Source organism: Canis lupus, chromosome 7 (genome assembly GCF_048164855.1).
Source record: "Canis lupus baileyi chromosome 7, mCanLup2.hap1, whole genome shotgun sequence".
In the NCBI taxonomy this organism is placed as follows: domain Eukaryota; kingdom Metazoa; phylum Chordata; class Mammalia; order Carnivora; family Canidae; genus Canis; species Canis lupus.
In genome coordinates, this window is record NC_132844.1 from 23,638,063 (window position 1) to 23,656,649 (window position 18,587).

The 18,587-nt window shown below is 38.5% G+C and overlaps 1 protein-coding gene and 1 long non-coding RNA gene across 7 annotated transcripts in view; one reads left to right on the top strand and one right to left on the bottom strand.

Moving 5' to 3' along the window:
* Positions 1-4,653, bottom strand: part of LOC140636647 (uncharacterized) — a 68,434-nt gene extending 63,781 nt beyond the window's left edge. For all 4 annotated transcript variants that reach the window (XR_012033874.1, XR_012033873.1, XR_012033871.1 and 1 more), the window contains exon 1: positions 4,537-4,653. This is a non-coding gene — a long non-coding RNA (uncharacterized lncRNA). The remainder of the gene's footprint in view (positions 1-4,536) is intronic.
* MDN1 (midasin AAA ATPase 1) overlaps positions 1-18,587 on the top strand; it is a 166,527-nt gene that overhangs the window by 78,831 nt on the left and 69,109 nt on the right. For all 3 annotated transcript variants that reach the window (XM_072832058.1, XM_072832059.1, XM_072832060.1), the window contains exons 34-43: positions 486-704; positions 1,766-1,963; positions 3,458-3,666; positions 4,525-4,647; positions 7,202-7,399; positions 8,810-8,917; positions 9,302-9,490; positions 12,522-12,611; positions 12,717-12,980; positions 13,154-13,415. In XM_072832058.1, the coding sequence (XP_072688159.1) occupies positions 486-704; positions 1,766-1,963; positions 3,458-3,666; positions 4,525-4,647; positions 7,202-7,399; positions 8,810-8,917; positions 9,302-9,490; positions 12,522-12,611; positions 12,717-12,980; positions 13,154-13,415 (1,860 nt within the window). The remainder of the gene's footprint in view (positions 1-485; positions 705-1,765; positions 1,964-3,457; positions 3,667-4,524; positions 4,648-7,201; positions 7,400-8,809; positions 8,918-9,301; positions 9,491-12,521; positions 12,612-12,716; positions 12,981-13,153; positions 13,416-18,587) is intronic.

Below are 18,587 nucleotides of genomic sequence, written 5' to 3' on the forward strand. Positions count from 1 at the left end.
CTCTCTCTCTCTCTCTCTCTCACACACACTCTCTCTCTCTTGAATAAATAAATAAATCCTTTTTAAAAATGCCATTGCAAATATAGCATCTCTGTTCCAGTGAATCAGTTTAAAATAAAATAAAATTTATATATTTTCTAAAATCATTGTACCTTAACTTCAGAATTGTATTTGAACATGAACCAAATGAATACTTTTCTTTGAGCGGTTTTTAGGCTGTAATTCTTAAGAGGTGATATATTATACATGAACTTCTTGGGACTGTAATAAAAACTATGGACTTCACACACACACACACACACACACACACACACACACCTCCCCCCTTAGAAAAAGCAGTAATGTACTTTCACAAAAATTTGCATATAATCTTATGGAGCACAGACCTCTTATAGGCTATCTCTGGGGCCTATATTACAAAACCCTATTAGGAGTGTTTGATGCAACTACTTCTAAGCAACTGCTTTTGCCTCTTTGTATTTTAGGGGCTGACATAGCTGAGGTGATGCTGGATTTCATTTATTGGCTGACCCATCAGGAATTTGGCCGAAGATGTGTGGTCAGTATCAGAGATATCCTGTCCTGGGTTAATTTCATGAACACAATGGAGGAGGAAGCTGCTTTGAAAAGGCCAGAGACCATCTCCACTGTGACGTCTTTTGTCCATGCTGCATGCCTGGTGTACATAGATGGAATAGGTTCAGGTATGTTGTCTGTTAAATGGTGTGGGGACAAAGGGATTAGGGTAGAGGAGAGTATGAAATGGAGCAAGCCAGATCTCTGACCTCTGACCCAGATATGTTAAAAAATTAGTCACTCTAACGTTTCCAAGACCAAGAATGGATTTTCTTTTCTTTCTGTTTTTGAGAGATGTTCAATATGAAAGATAGGCTGCAACTTCTCATTGCTTTTAGGCCAGGAACTTGGTAAACATGAAATGATGATTAGAGTAAAAAGAAGACTTGGAAATGCTCTTGCTCCTGAAGGACTGGATAATTCATTCTTCCTTTTTTTTTTTTTTTTTAATTTTTTAAAATTTAAATTCAATTAAAATATATTATTAGTTTCAGAGGTAGAGGTCAGTGATTCATCAGTCATATATAATATCAGGGCTTATTGCATCACATGCCTTCCTTAATAGGACTGCATAATTCTTTTTTTTTTTTTTTTTAGATTTTATTTATTTGACAGAGTAAGGGAGCAAGCACACAAGCAGGGGAAGCGGCAGTCAGAGGGAGAGGGAGAAGCATGCTCCCTGTTCCAGATGCAGGGCTTGATCCCAGGATCCTGGGTTCACGACCGGAGTTGAAGGCAGATGTGTAACTGGCTGAGCCACCCAGGCACCCAGGACTGGATATTCTTAACATGAATGGTCATTTACAGTTAATGGCCTGGATCCTTTAGTTTGTTTTTAAGTTTACCATAATTTCATAAAATTCAGTGTTTTTCTGTTTTTTCAGCAGTGAAGATTGGAGATTAAACCAAAATGATCAGCAGTACCTCATTAGTTACTCCTGCCTTCCAGGCTGATTCATCATGGAGTGCATGGGTGCTTTACTGAATAAGCTGCTGCTGATCTATAAATTGAAGGGATAAGGGATCCAGACTTTTGCCTTTGGATTGTTTACACTAGCAGTCGTATTTTGGGTGTACTTCTGCTAGGGCCTCATTTCTCCGTGAAAGTGCTCAAGAGCTCTTGATTAATAGTTGGAAAGCATGGTGTCATGTCATGTCATGTTTGATGGACTGATCCATTATCTTTTAGGGGTAACTTCCTCAGGGTTTGGTACAGCTCTCTTGGCTCGCAAAGAATGTCTGAAATTCCTTATCAAGAAACTTTCCAAGATAGTGCGACTTACAGAGTGTCAGAAAAATGAATTGAAGATTTATGACAGACTCAAAACCAAAGAATTTACTGGAATAGATAACCTTTGGGGAATTCATCCATTTTTTATACCAAGGGGTAAGAATGATTTTGAATAAATGAAGATTCTCTCCTTGTAGATCATAGGTACTTTTATTGTGACTTTTAGTGTATCATGTTCATGATTATTTCTAAACTGGTTATCTGAATTAGAATCTGACTTGGCATAACCAACCATAATTTCATGAATAATTAAAAATACATAACTGACGTATAAAAAGTAGGAGAAAGTATAGTCTTTAGTCTATGAATAGATTGTCACGTTAAAAATTCATTTTTTATTTGATGCTCAAGACAAGAGCTTTCCTATAGTGATAATTCAGCCCATAATGTATCACCTATAGATGCTCATCAGTGCTTACCAAGATAGTTTAGTGAACTCTTGCGGGTGGGAATTGTGTCTCTTGTATTGTCTCTGACACCTGAGATGTAGTCCAGCAGTCCTAGGCATTCAGAAAATGTCTTTTGATTGAGTAAATGGATATAAATGAATGAATGATAAATGGGAAACTCAGGTGGGTTTCAGTTCTAATCCCTGTTCTCATTCTTACTAGGTTGCTTCTACCAAATATTTAAATGAGATAGATTAGCTATCTTCTAAGGCACTAATAATTTGTTAGACTGTTACTTCTCTAGCAGGGTCATTTATTTCTTGTTCCTTCTTCTCTCCGTACAATAATCATCATTGAGTGTCTGAAATGCTGAGAGGAACACTGGCAGTTACTGGGGGTTCAGTAGTGAACGAAACCAGTCAGGTTCCTGGCCTAATGGAATATTGCCCTTTTCTTTTTCCCTCTTAAGTAGTGCTCTCCATTCCTGATGGTGCATCCATGATCTAATTTCCCTATATCACCATCATAGTATTTGGTACTCTCATATAGGAGCTGTATGTTAGTGACCTGGGACTGGGGTGGTCCTTGTTTCTGCTTCCATAGCTGAGGTCATGGATGTTTTCCTAGCCCTCCAAACTGTTATATGAGAAGTTTCTTCCAAGAGACACAATGACATAAATGTTAATCCCTATAAAACTATATTAATCTGTAACTCAGCTAGGTTATGGGTTAAAGATACATCCTGAATTGTCCTCAAGACCTAAAGCCCTTGGATAAAATTATTTATTTGGAGCCATGTGGCCTATACACCTAGCTTACAGTAGCTTAGACTTTTAAGAAAATACTTATTTGTAAAGGTAAATTGTACAAGTACATATAGTAATTCCAGATGTAGACTGTGAAAGGAAAAATGTGTGCTTGCAGGTAGACCTATGTAAGTACATATATGTGTAATTATAAGTGCAGGAGGGATCATAGTAGTAGGCACAATTGAAGAACGTTATGTTGCTGGCTATTCCTTTAAAGCATTTTATGGACCTAGAAGTGGGGAAATGTTGAAATAGGGCTGAGCATTTTCATTACAGATGGTACTTCACTGACTGAAAATCTACTGGTTAGATTCTTAAAGTCTTGAATGGATATGTATATATGATTTGGTTGAGGTCCAACTTGTATGTGGCTTTTCTTTTCTCTATTTAAGGACCTGTCCTTCACAGGAATAATATTGCTGACTATGCCCTTAGTGCAGGCACCACAGCTATGAACACCCAGAGACTCTTAAGAGCTACAAAACTGAACAAACCTATTCTCCTGGAGGGCTCCCCTGGTGTGGGCAAGACAAGTTTGGTGGGAGCATTAGCCAAGGCTTCAGGCAACATCCTTGTTCGAATCAACTTGTCTGAACAGACGGTAAGCTGTCATCCTACAGCTGATGAGGATGGGTATATGGGTAATGGATTTATCTGTTTATAGAGTTTCTTAATCAAAAATAGTTCTGACCTTTTCAGTACTCCAAATATGTCTTAGTGATAAAAGACCACAGCAACATGAGCTTCTAAACTAAGTGTCTTTTTGGATACATGAATAACTGATATCTATAATATTGTGCTCTCTAGATGCTTTATTCTAATAGTCTTTTGAGAGGTAATTGCCCAATTCTGTATACTCTCCTTTATTTTTGTACTTTCTCGGAAAAAAATTAGTAGAAATAAAATGTCCATTTAACAGTCTTACTAAATTATGGGACAAGAGGTGACAAATGAAACTCTCTAGGAATGAGGTCTTGGAGAGGGCCTGGATACTATTACTGGTCTTTGTTTTTATTTTATTTGTTTAAAGATTTTATTTATTTATTCATGGTAGACACAGAGACAGGCAGTGACACAGGGAGAAGCAGGCTCCTCATAAGGAACCCTGGACCCGAGTTTACACCCTAAGCCAAAGGCAGATTCAATCACCGAGCCACGCAGGCGTCCCTATTTGTTTTGAGTTTTATTTTTTATAAAGCTCACCAATTAATTTCCAAGTATAGCTACAGTTGAGAACTACTGATACAGAGCTCTAACTCCAAATGATTGATAGGACGATTCTTCAGAGCATGTCTGGGCTCCTGGTAAAGAGTGCTAGGATTGGTTAGTTCTGTCTTGGGTATAAAAAGGAAAAGTGACATAAGGCCCAAGAATTTATCAGTTTAGATTTATGGTCTTGAGATCTAGTTAATTTTTTTATGTAATGTTGGCTTTTCCTCCTTTCTACCCCCTCTCAAAGGACATCACAGACCTGTTTGGAGCAGATCTACCTGTTGAAGGTGGCAAGGGAGGAGAGTTTGCCTGGCGGGATGGCCCCTTGCTGGCAGCTCTGAAGGCAGGCCATTGGGTTGTGTTGGATGAGGTAAGAGGACTGTCTGTCATGCCAAGCATGGGGTCACAATGGGAAGAGCAGTCATACTTTTCATATTGCTAGGCTGTATCTCATTGCTGTTTTGCTAGTAAAGATAAATTCTCTAATGAAGAAAAGTCCTCCATGGTTTCTTTTAAGAATAAGAAAAGTCACTTGTATAAAGCACATATAGAAGCCCCTATATATACAAGCCACCACTCTTTTTGTAAGCCAGCTTCCAGAGAAAAACTGTCTCTTTACCAGTTTATACTGTGGTCTCTGGTGGGCTTGTTTGGTATTTTGTATGTACTTCATGAGTGTTAATACAAAGCAGTGTCAACCACCACATGTTTTATAAGTACAACAGAAAGACTGCAGGATGTTATTTTAAGAGGCATACAAAAAATGGTGAGAAAACAGTCAGTGTTACATGTGCATCTTGGATAAGTTTTTGGCTGGGGAGAACAGAACCCCTCATGATACCTGGGATAAATGCTGAATCTTAGTGACTAGCAGGCAGCTGGAGATAATGAAAAGTGATGCACAAAAATAGAATTAAGACTATGGGCAAAGGTGTTGGGTCACTTTGGGATATGCCTTGTTAATCCAGGAAAAAGCTGGGAAGTAGTTGTGAACTTCAGCGATTGGTGTGATCAAAATGCTATGGATGGAAATTTTGAGACTGGCCCCAGTGGGTCCTAAGATTCACATCCTTTGGGTCTGAGGTTGGAGGGTGGGCTGTGGGATTTCTTTTCAGCTGAGCTGCTTCCTACTTAGCATGGGGGAGATATTAAGGAGGAAGGAGGTGTGTCCCATTCCGATTTTTGGAAAAAAGATGCCTGATAGTATTCTTCAGCCAAGGTGAAAAAAAAAAGAGCCTGGTTTTAAAGTTTAAGGCTCAGACCATACTCTTATTGGTTGGAAATGCATCCAGGTACCCAAGACATTCTTGACTGCAGTCACATTTAAGAGTAGTTTTTAGAGTTTTATCTGTTTGAGAATATTCGGTGGAATTTTTGTTTTGTAGTGTTTATGTAAACATGACACTTGAAATTCTAATATAATGTAGTTCAGTTTTTTTGCCCATTTGCATTTTATTGATTTTACATTTTCCTTATTGAATTTTTCCATGTTCCTTCAAAACTATCACACTTCGCATCCCTGACCTCTGAACTTAGCATCTGAAGACCTCCATTCAACTCTTTTCATTTTTGGCACAGAAACTTCTTCTTCTTTTTCTTCTTTTTTTTTTTTTTAATATTTTATTTATTTTATTAGAGAGAGAGAGAGGCAGAGACACAGGCAGAGGGAGAAGCAGGCTCTATGCAGGGAGCCCGACATGGGACTCGATCCTGGGACTCCAGGATCACGCCCTGGGCTGAAGGCAGCCCTAAACCACTGAGCCACCGGAGCTGCACAGAAACTTCTCATATTTGTTCTTGTTCACAAAAATGTTGGTGAAAGTTAGCTGTGTCAGTCTCCTTTGTGTGGTTTATGTCATGGCTTTGAAGCCCATTTGGAGATTTCATTCAGTATTTGAGCTGGGAAAGATACTTATTTAAGTATGTAAGGAGCAGTCTTTGTCTTTAAAGGTCTCAGAGTTGCAAAAGTGAGATCTCTGTACTGGTAAGTTCTTTTGGTAAGCTGGGATGTGCAAGGTAGGTCCATATAGGGGTGAATACAAAGGATACAGTTTAATTTTAGAGAAGATTTTAACTGCTTTTTTAAAAAAAATTCAGAGTATTTATTCAGTTTACTTAAAAGTTCTTGATAATTTATATACCCTAGATGTCTGACGTGTGTTTGTGCGTGCGTGCGTGTGTGTGTGTGAAATAATAGGATGAATAAACTTGGTTTAAGAAATAGAATGTGGGGATCCCTGGGTGGTGCAGCGGTTTGGCGCCTGCCTTTGGCCCAGGGCGCGATCCTGGAGACCTGGGATCGAATCCCACGTCGGGCTCCCGGTGCATGGAGCCTGCTTCTCCCTCTGCCTATGTCTCTGCCTCTCTCTCTCTCTGTGACTATCATAAATAAAAAAAAAAAAAAAAAAGAAAGAAATAGAATGTGGGATGCCTGGGTGGTTCAGTGGTTGAGCACCTGTCCCTGGCTTGGGGCGTGATCCGTGGTCTCAGGATTGAGTCCCACGTCAGGCTCCCTGCCTGGAGCCTGCTTCTCCCTCTGCCTACTCTTTGCCTTTCTCTCTCTGTGTCTCTCATGAATAAATAAAATCTTAAAAAAAAAAAAAGAAAGAAATAAAATGTTACCAGGGTTCCTAGGGTGGCTCAATTGGTTAAGCATCTGACTCTTGGTTTTGTCTTCCAAGGAATTGAGTCCCAAGGCAGGCCCTGTGCTCAGCAGGGGGTCTACTGGAGATTCTCTCTACCCCTCATACCTTCCTCCCTTCTTTCAAAAAAAAAATCTAAAAAAAAATAGAATATTATTTATATTGTTTGAGCTTTCTCCTCTTGAAAACAATACTGTTCTACTTTTTATGCATATTATTCTGCTTTTTGGTATAGTTATGCCATATTTATATGTAATAAATATGTATATTTTCTTCAAATAGCTCAACCTGGCTTCTCAGTCTGTATTGGAAGGACTCAATGCTTGTTTTGACCACAGAGGAGAAATCTATGTTCCTGAGTTAGGAATGAGTTTTCAAGTACAGCATGAAAAGACGAAGATTTTCGGGTGTCAAAATCCTTTTAGACAAGGAGGTGGGAGGAAGGGCTTGCCAAGGTCTTTCCTTAACAGATTCACTCAGGTAAGATTTGCTGTTGCCATGGAGACTACGGGTGGAGTGTCGAGGGTGATAAGACTGCTGGCACAAAGCTATTAGGACACTCACTATAAGAATGAGAGAGCATCAGTTTAATGATCTGTTTCTCAATTCTGTGTCTTTATGTAATGACTATTGATGTGACTGATTTCCCATCATCACTCTCCTCCTGGTATGAGTCCCTTTGTCTTTAGTTAGGAGGATCTGGTGTGTTATCAGTTAGCAGAGAGTAAGGTAACCATTCCTCCAGGAAATCCCATTACTGTGCTCAAAATAAAGGCCAGTAATCAGCCTTTCCAGGTGTCTAAGTGATCTATTAAAATACTGAATTTTTTTTTATGATGAAAATAATGCATTTCAGTTAAAGTGAGAAAGAGGGACGCCTGCGTGGCTCAGCGGTTGAGTGTCTGCCCTCGGCCCAGGGTGTGATCCTGGGGTCCGTGGATTTGAGTCCCACCTCGGGCTACCTACAGGGAGCCTGCTCCTTCCTCTGCCTGTGTCTCTGCCTCTCTCTCTCTCTCTCTCATGAATAAATACAATCTTAAAAAAAAAATAAAAATAAAGTGAGAAAGAACAGAAAACTACCAGGAAGAATAAAAAAGTCCAGTATTCTCCATACCAGAGTCAATTATTATTAACATTCGATGTCTTTCTTCCTGCCTATATTCTCATTTGCAGAAATGCGGGGGTGGGGGTGGGGGAGAATGTGTGTGTGTACATATGCTTACTTGTTTTAACATTTATTTGCCAAAGTTTGATTCGGCTCCAGTTTGAAATGGCTCTAGATGTTAGCTTTCTTTAATGTCCCTTTCCATTGACAGTTAATAATTTGCTGAATATCTTTTCAGAATAATTTATTATGAAGAATTTCAAACATTTAAACTTTTCAATTGAAAAGTTGAAAATTTAAAAAAAAACATTTATTTATTCATGAGAGACACAGAAAGAGAGAGAGGCAGAGATAGGCAGAAAGAGAAAGAGGCTCCATGCAGGGAGCCTGACGTGGGACTCGATCCCAGGTCTCCAGGATCATGCCCTGGGCTGAAGGCAGCGCTAAACCATTGAGCCACCTGGGCTGCCCAAAAAAGTTGAAATTTTAAAGTTAATGCTCCTATGCACTTAAAAAATTCACTAGCATGGAGCTAACAACAAAACCTCTGTTGCCTGCATTTCGTTTATCTTTAGGATTCTGTATCCTAAAAATGCAAGGAAAGATTTCTTTTCTTTTTCTTTTTTTTTGGAAAGATTTCTTTTACTCAATTTTTATATATATCTAAACTGAGGTATCGTTACTTTGGTGTTAAATAACAGTTTTACTTTACAAGTGGTAGTCCTTCTTGGTGTTCAGTAAAGAGAAGCAATAGCATTTCTTCGTGTTCTTTTTGGATTCGATAGGTCTTTGTGGATCCCCTTACAGTAATTGACATGGAGTTCATTGCTAGTACTCTGTTTCCAGCCATTGACAAAAATATTGTTAAGAAGATGGTTGCTTTCAATAACCAAGTAAGTACCTACTTGTATTGTTTTTTATTTTCATGCTGTGATAGAACCATAAGTCTTTTTTAGAACCATAATTTTTTCAATGTGGGATACCATCAAATTTACCAGTCTCTCTAAAATAAACCACATTGAATAATACACATTTTTAGTGGAAGAAACTACTCATTTGAGGATTATAGTAATTCAGATCTATTTTGTGTATGGATGTTAATGCTTACCAAGAGTATCCTAATTTAGACATCTGGGTTGGGAGAAAGAGACATTTGTATCAAACCTGCTAATTTCTGTTTCCCGATTATGTATGCATTTGTAGTACAATAAAAGTACTTAAGGCAGTGCCTACCAATGGGACATGTTTCCCAGTAATGAATGGCGTTTTCTTTTTAGATTGATCATGAAGTGACTGTTGAAAAGAAATGGGGGCAAAAAGGAGGACCCTGGGAATTCAACCTTCGGGACCTTTTCCGCTGGTGTCAGTTGATGCTAGTTGACCAGTCTCCCGGGTGTTATGATCCTGGTCAACATGTGTTTTTGGTCTATGGTGAGAGAATGAGAACCAAGGAAGACAAAGAAAAGGTGAGTTTCACTCTTGTTCCTTGTGTTTTTTTCCATCTGAAAGTTGATTTCTTCCTAAGGGAGAGAAAAGGCATACTCACTAATAATACTAACCTCAGGAAAGCTGCTTAGAATTTAGAAGTTAAAGAGACTAAATGTTCACCTATCTCAAGGTCTCAAAGTGCAGAGTAGTTTGCTTTGGAATACACAATTTGTTGATCTCTCTGAACCCTCTTATTGCAAACCTTCTTAAAACTATGGCCTCCCAAGGGGATCCCTGGGTGGCTCAGCGGTTTGGCGCTTGCCTTTGGCCCAGGGCGCGATCTGGAGTCCCAGGATCGAGTCCCACGTCGGGCTCCTGGCATGGAGCCTGCTTCTCCTTCCTCCTGTGTCTCTGCCCCTCTCTCTCTCTCTCTCTCTCTCTCGGTCTATCATAAATAAATAAATACATAAATAAATCTTAAAAAGAAAAAAAAAACTATGGCCTCCCAGTAATAAATAAATAAAGAACTAGGTCAAAAAAAAAAAAAAAAGAACTAGGTCTTCATCATCTTTCAAGGCACAAAGGGGAGAAACAGGAGGAGACAGGTGATAATCAGTAGAGGAGGAGGGTTTTCTGTTTTTAAATAAACTTTTGAGCTACAAAGCCTTTTATCTAGAAAATATAAGTAGGTATTGTAGGAGAATATTCTGTATCTGAATGGAAATAAAAATATCTCCTTTGTAAATAGAAAATGACACTAGAATTTCTAGCCAATATTAGAACAACTAATCAGCTGTTCATTTTGCTTTGTGGTATTTAAAGTCCAGTCTCACAGAATACTCACAGTAGCTGCAGGCAAGAGGCACTATCATGACCTCTTCCCAATGAGGATCCAGTGCCTAGAGTCATGGGGTATCACCTATAGTAAGTGGTAGAGCCAGCACTCCAGCCCCGAACTTTCCTTCCATCTCACAATTGTAGCCAAATGTTAACTCATTTATTATGTACAAGTGGCTTTTGGTCATTATATTAGAATAAAGTATTCACCTAGTTTTTAGAAAATATAATTTTATTACTTATAATTCATATACCATCACCTAGAACTTTATTTTCTTTGTCCACTTACTAATTATAGTGTATTCATTGTGGCAAGACCCTGGCCAGTTAATTGGGTAATTGATGTTAGATGGTATGTCACTATAAGGAAAGGTTTCTGTCCGTTCTCTGTGTCAGTTATTGTAATTCACACCCACAAAAGTGAGGAAAAATAGTAATAGGAGAAAGGCTTATTTAAGCTGGAAGAGTTTGAGTAAATTCAGTCTGACTTAATAAAACTAAATAAACCACATTGTGAATGTATTTGTAATTTTAATTCTGGTGGACTATTAGGGAGAGGAGAGGATAATCTGCCTTGGAGTAGAATATAAGGTCACTGAGTACCTGGACCCAGCAGTATGTGACAGGAGCACTTTCTCGTGTGCTGCTCTTTGACCCCTAGTCAACATTTGGTACTGATAATAATTTTACCTTTTTTTTTTTTTCCTGTTTGTCAAACTCTTATTAATTTTTTTAGTTGAGATATAACTAACATATAAACATTATTTTCAGGTGTATAACACAGTGATTCAGTATTTGTTTACCTTGTGGAATGATCATAATATGTCTAGTTAACACGTGTCACCTTACATAGTTAAAAAAGACTTTCCTTTGGATGACAACTTTTGAAACTTGTTCTATTAGCAATTTTCAAATACACAATACTGTATTATTGACTACAGTCACCATGCTGTACATTCTGTCCTATGACTTATTTTATAATATTGTTATCTTATTTTCTGACTTTAGTCCAGTGTACAGTGATAATGAGTTTTGGCTGCTTTGTTAGAAACATGCAATTTGGTGTACTTATTTTGGGTGGCCGGAATTTTTCTTGCTACTCTGGACTAAATTGTGTATTTTACACATCCCTAGCTATCCTCTCTGCCCCAATTCCTCTTAAAAAGAAATCCAGGAAGGAAAGAAGTAGGGCTATAGGCAAGTTTTCTAATTGTATTTCTGGTAAGGAAGGGATAACTAATGTAAATAATCAGAAAAATGGCAATGGTTGTCATTCTACATAAATATTTAGAAAGCTAAAATCATATTATGGAATAAATCACTTACTAACCATGAGTAAATCCTATAACTCTTATGAATTCTGCTATCTATATCTATAAAGTAGAAATGATACCTATCTTGCAAGGCTGTAAGGATCAGAAATAATCTATTAAAGCACTTCTATAATGTTTGGCACATAATAGATGCTCAAAAAATGGTCACTGCTCTTCAAAATCTTCAGACTATTCTACCTTCTTTTTAGATGGTATCTTGAATGAGGAAAGCAGATTCAGGGAGGCGTGGGTGGCTCAGTGGTTGAGCCTCTGCTTTCAGCTCAGGACATGATCCTTGAGACCTGGGATTGAGTCCCATATTGGGCTGCCTCTCTGTGTGTGTCTCGTGAATAAATGAATAAAATCTTTTAACAAAAAGAAAAAGGAAAGCAGATTCATTTTTCATCTGTAGATTTGCCATAATATCCATGGCTTTAATTTATGATATATTCTCAACTGGAATCTCAAATAGTTTGAGATTAGGTGATTACTCTTTTCTTGAGTTCCAGTTTGCTTTCATTCTGAAGATTTATTTTATTTTATTTTATTTTTTTAAATTTTTATTTATTTATGATAGTCACACACACACACACAGAGAGAGAGAGAGAGAGGCAGAGACATAGGCAGAGGGAGAAGCAGGCTCCATGCACCGGGAGCCCGACGTGGGATTCGATCCCGGGTCTAGAGGATCGCGCCCTGGGCCAAAGGCAGGCGCTAAACCGCTGCGCCACCCAGGGATCCCCTCATTCTGAAGATTTAAATAAATGTAATCTATAAGAGAAAAATCAAAAGGATAGGGAAATTGTGACTAGTGTTCATTCACAGTATCGTGATATCTCTTGCTGTGCATGTTTTCTAGAAGATTTGGCTCAGAATTTGATGAAGTGATTCATGTTTTGATTGTATTATCTTCATTTAGGTCATTGCTGTGTTCAAGGATGTGTTTAATTCAAGTTCCAACCCTTACTTGGGAACCAGACTATTTCACATCACTCCTTATGATGTTCAGGTGAGTCATGTAGGATAAACCACTATTCTTTTACATTTTTCTTTGATTTCCTCTGCCCCCACAACCAGGCACACTTGTGAAATCTGACTGGCATGTCTTTTTCAGCTGGGCTACTCTGTCCTTTCCCGTGGTAGTTACGTTCCTCTCCTGTCCCGCCGTCCCCTGTTGCTCCTGCACCAGTCATTACAGTCTCTGGAGTCTATTATGAAATGTGTGCAGATGAGCTGGATGGTCATCCTTGTGGGTCCAGCCTCTGTGGGCAAGACCAGCCTGGTCCAGCTTCTGGCACACCTTACTGGTCACACGTTAAAGATCATGGCTATGAACAGTGCAATGGATACTACAGAGCTTCTGGGTGGATTTGAGCAGGTAAAGTCTGCCTTTGCATTTTCAGTCAAAACATGTATAATGCTGTGGTCTGACTCTTGGTCTTTTGTGTTGGTGACTACAAGTAGGAATTTTTGTTTTGTTTTTTAATTTAAAGGAGTGTTCTTTTGACTCTGGCCAGTGGCTATGATGAGTTTATGCTCTGGAAATTTCAGGTTGATCTTATACGGCCATGGAGGCAGCTGCTAGAAAAGGTGGAAGGCACTGTAAGGGCACTGTTAAGAGACAGCCTTCTTATCAGTTCTGATGATGCAGAAGTAGTGCTACGAGCCTGGAGTCACTTTCTTCTGACTTATAAGCCCAAGTGTCTTGGAGATGCTGGTAAAGGTATCACGATGGAGATTGTCAACAAGCTGGAAGCAGTATTATTGCTTATGCAGCGACTCAACAACAAAATCAACTCCTACTCCAAGGCAGGTATGTGTGTTTGGATATGTGTATCAGATATGTAGATAGTATTGTCCATGTAGTGTCCATGTATAAGTAGTAATGTATTTGTAAGGTATTATCTGTAATTTTTTAATTAATGTAATAGTTATTAAGAAAACTTGAAAATATTTGTTTCGGAAAGTAACATGAAGCTGATGTAAAATAACTTAGAATTACCATAAAGCAAAAATGAAAGAAATTTAGTGAGCTTGATAGTTTATCTTGTATGTAATCATCTATGATAGTAAATCATTTGCGTGTAAACTGGCTTTATTTTTTTCTTGGCTTTTAAAACTAGTTAAATAATTTCTCAAAATATTAACATTTATTCATTCATTCAGTTAGTTATGATTTTATTTACTTATTCATGAGAGACTCAGAGAGAGAGACAGAAATGGAGGCAGAGTGAGAAGCAGGCTCCATGCAGGGAGCCTGATGCAAGCCTCACTCCCAGGACCGCGAGATCACGCCCTGAGCCAAAGACAGATGCTCAACCGCTGAGCCACCTAGGCGTCCCTAAAATTTTATTTTATTTTAAATTATTATTTATTTATTTGAAAGAGAGTGCACGCTCAAGAGAGCATGAGTGTATGGGGGGTTGAGGGGTGGAAGGGAGAGAAGAGAAACAAGCAGACTCCCTGCTGAGCAGGGAGCCTGACTTGGGGCTCTATCCCAGGACCCTAGATCATGACCTGAGCCAAAGGCAGATGCTTAATCAACTGAGCCACCCAGGCACTCCCCAAAATTAAATATTTAAATGGGAGAATAGAAATCTAAATTGATCATTAGGACGTGTTTATTAGTTTTGTATAGAAAGTGGAAGAAAATCTTCAGTTAACATGGAAACTTCTCTCATTTTGTGGTGCAGTTTTTTGGGTGATGAAGACTATGCTTTTAGGGAAGATTAAAGGCTCATAGATTGTGTCTGTCACTATGATTGTCATCTTTTATTTTCAAAGCCTGTTACTGGTTATAAAGGGTTGATTCCTTAGAGATAAAGAAGTGAGACTCCTCTCATCTAGCTCTATAAACAATGTATCCATGGCTGTGGGTCAAATAGTTTACTTTCTTAAGCAGGAGAATGATTTTATTGTTGATTTGATTTGTCAATTCCCCCAATTCAAGCCCATTATTTAGATTTGAAATCCTTTCCTCATTCACTCAAATTTAATTGTGAGAGACATTTAATGGAGTTATACATTGGTTTATAAATTTTTTGAAGGTGAGTATTATAAAATTTCCCATTGAGCTATGAATTCCAAGTGGGTGGTAGTCTTGTATTAAAAATTTACTTTTAAACCTCACAATACCACTGCATTACAAGGAAAGATTATCTTCATTTTATGCTTATGGAAATGGTTGCTCATAGAGGTTAAATACCATGCTTAATGTTGTACAGTTACAAAGTGGCTTGACTAGGTTTTGAATCTAATCCTCTAACCTTACAGCCTTCAGTCTAGTTCTTCTATGTATCTTTCAGTTGAAATTTAAATATTTAGAGTAAGTTCTCACAGCTCATTCTAAATACTGCTTATTTAGGAATCACTTTCATATTGAGTAATTTCTTAGGGGCATTAATAGAGTGAGAAAAGGTGTGTCAAACAATTTTTCTGTTTTATTTTTGGCTAAATATTTTTCTCTGTAAATATTTATATCTTAACATTACTGTGAAGATACTTGACTTATATTATTAACATGAGAACTAGAATATATTTATCTTAAATGCTTATGCTTTTTTATAATAGCTGTATTAACATTTTTGCTAATTTCATTATCTGATTTTTGGTTTTGTTCTATTGACTTTTTTTTTCCTGGTTGTAAGTCATATTTTCTTTGTATGTCTAGTAATTTTGATTGGATGCTGGAAATTTTAAGCGCTTAGTGCTGCATTTTTGTTGATCCTTGAGCAACATGGCGTTTGAACTGAATGGGTTGACTTATGTGTGGATTTTTTCCCAAAAATATATAAATGTATTTTCCTTATAATATTTTTAAAATCTTTTAGCTTACTAAGAATTGTAAGAATACAGTATATAGTATATATAGTGTGCATAATGTGTTAATAGACTGCTGCTGGTAAGGTGGCTATTAGTGGTTAGGTTTTTGAGGAGTCAGAAGTTATGTGTGGCTTTGTATGTTGCTATCCAATTTCCCCAGCACCATTTTTCTTTCTTTCTTTTTTTAAAGATTTTATTTATTCATGAGAGACAGAAAGAGAGAGAGGCAGACACACAGGCAGAGGGAGAAGCAGACTCCATGCAGGGAGTCTGATGTGGGACTCAATCCTGGGTCTCCAGGACCACGCCCTGGGCTGAAGGCAGGCGCTAAACCGCTGAGCCACCCAGGGATCCCTCCCAGCACCATTTTTATAATTGAAGAGATTGTCATTACCCCATCGTGTATTCTTGGTTCCTTTGTTGTAAATTACTTGACCATATATGTGTGGAATTTTCTTTTAATATTGCTTTGGCTATTTGGGATCTTTTATAGTTCCATACAAATTTTAGCCTTATTTCTACTATTTCAGTGAAAAATATCACTGGAATTTTGATAGGGATTGTATTTAATCTGTATATAGCTTTGGATAGTTTGGAAATTTTAATATACATTAGTCCAAGAGAACAAAATATCTTTGTATTTATTTGTGTCTTCATCGTTTCTTTTGTTAATGTCTTGCAGTTTTCAACATACAGATCTTTCACAGCCTTGGTTAAATTTATTCCTGTCTATTTTTAATGTGATTATAAATGTGATTGTTTCAATTTCCTATAGTTTATTATTAGTGTATAGAAACAGTGAATTTTTTAAATATTTTATTTATTTATTCATAGAGACAGAGAGAGAGACAGAGAGAGAGAGAGGCAGAGACACAGGCAGAGGGAGAAGCAGGCTCCATGCAGGGAACCCTATGTGGGATTCTATCCCAGTCTCCAGGATCATACCCCGGGCTGCAGGCAGTGCCAAACTGCTGTGCCACCGGGGCTGCACCACAGTGAATTTTTGTGTGTTGATTTTGTGTTCTGCAAGTTCACTGAATTTTTTTTCTTTTTTTGTGGTGGTGTAGGGTTTTCTCTATGTAATGTTACATCATGTGCAAATAGTGACAGTTTTCCTTTTTCCTTTCCAATTCAGATGGTTTATTTTTCTCTCCTAATTGCTCTGGCTTGGATTTCCAGTATTGTGTTGAATAAAATGGTGAGAGTTGACATCCTTACCTTGTTCTTGATCTCAGAGGAAAAGCTGTCAGCTTTTTGTTGCTGAGTGTGATGTTATCTGTGTTATAATAAAACTATATATAGTAATATATTAATATGTTGAAGCATATTCCCTCTGTACTCACTTTATTAAGGGTTTTTATCATGAATGGATGTTGAATTTTGTCAGGTGCTTTTTCTGCCTCTATTGAAATGGTCATATGATTTTTATCCTCCATTTTTTTTTAAGATTTTATTTATTTATTCATGAGAATACACAGAGAGGAGAGAGAAAGAGGCAGAGACACAGGCAGAGGGAGAAGCAGGCTCCATGCAGGGAGCCCGACATGGGACTCGATCCTGGGTCCCCAGGATCACGCCCTGAGCTGCAGGCGGCGCTAAACCGCTGAGCCACCGGGGCTGCCCTATCCTTCATTTTGTTAACTTGTTTTGTCACATTGATTCACGGATATTGAACCATTTTTGCATCCCTGGAATAAAAACCATTTCATTGTAGTGTATGATCCTTTCACTGTATTGCTGAATTTAGTTTACTGATTGTTTTGTTGGGAATCTTCAGATCTATGTTTATCAGTGATATTAGCCTATATATATTTTTTTTAAGTAGACTCCATGTGGGGCTTGAACTCACAGCTGTAAGCTCAAGAGTTGAATGCTCTACCAACTGAGCCAGCGAGGCACCCATAGGCTGTAATTTTCTTTTCTTGTGGCATCCTTGTCAGGTTTTGGTATCGGGGTAATGCTGACATTATAAAATGAATTTGGAAAAATTCCTTCTTCTTTCTTCTTTTTTCTTCTTCTTCTTCTTCTTCTTCTTCTTCTTCTTCTTCTTCTTCTTCTTCTTCTTCTTCTTCTTCTTCTTCCTCCTCCTCCTCCTCCTCCTCCTCCTCCTCCTCCTCCTCCTCCTCCTCCTCCTCTTCCTCCTCCTCCTCCTCCTCTTTCTTCTTTCTTCTTTCTTCTTTCTTCTTCTTATATTTTTTGGGGAATTGTTTGAGAAAGATTGATACTCTTTTTGAATGTTCGTAGAATTTACCAATTCTATCTCTGCTTATTACAGTTCCATGAGATCAGGAACTCAACCTCTCCTGGCCTCCAGAGCCAGAGGATCAAGAGGCATCCCCTGAGTGATAGCTATAAAAATCAGAGCCCAAGGCTTAATGTAAAAAGCTTTCTAGGAAGTACTGGTGCTCTAGAGCACCACAAAGGAAGAGCACAAAGATCGTGCCCATCAGTCTTCTTCCCCAGATAGTGTTCCAGCGGGCTCTAGGATGTATATGTTATATTAGGTGCTTGCTTCTCAGATGTGTCTTCCATACAGCCAGGTGAGCCTCCTTCACTTTGAGTCTGGGTGCAGTTAGCTGTCTCTCTTAGCTGTGCCCTGGGGTGGATGAGTCTGAGTGTGTGTGAGCCCTTTCTCCGATCACAATCTTGTATTCTTGGGATGCGACCCTGTTGCTTTTAGAAGATAGATGTTTTGAGGGCTTGCCTTTCAGGTTCATGTTTTAGAAGTTGGGATTCCTGATGTGTGGTTCAAACCTTTTTTTTTTTTTTTTAATTTATTTATTTATAATAGTCACAGAGAGAGAGAGAGAGAGAGAGAGGGAGGGAGGCAGAGACACAGGTAGAGGGAGTAGCAGGCTCCATGCACTGGGAGCCCGACGTGGGATTCGATCCCGGGTCTCCAGGATCGTGCCCTGGGCCAAAGGCAGGCGCTAAACCGCTGCGCCAACCAGGGATCCCTGGTTCAAACCTTTTGTTCCATAGTGAGAAGCTCCACGTTTTCAGGCTTTTCCAAGTTGTGGGTCACACAGCACTAGAGATAGGGTTTATGGTGAGAATATTTCTCAGCCTATTTGCTTCAATGTGGTAGGTTTGTTTCCAGTCTGTCTGAGACCTCAGTGGTATGTTTGAATTCCCTCTCCTTGCTTTGCGATCCTGAAATTGC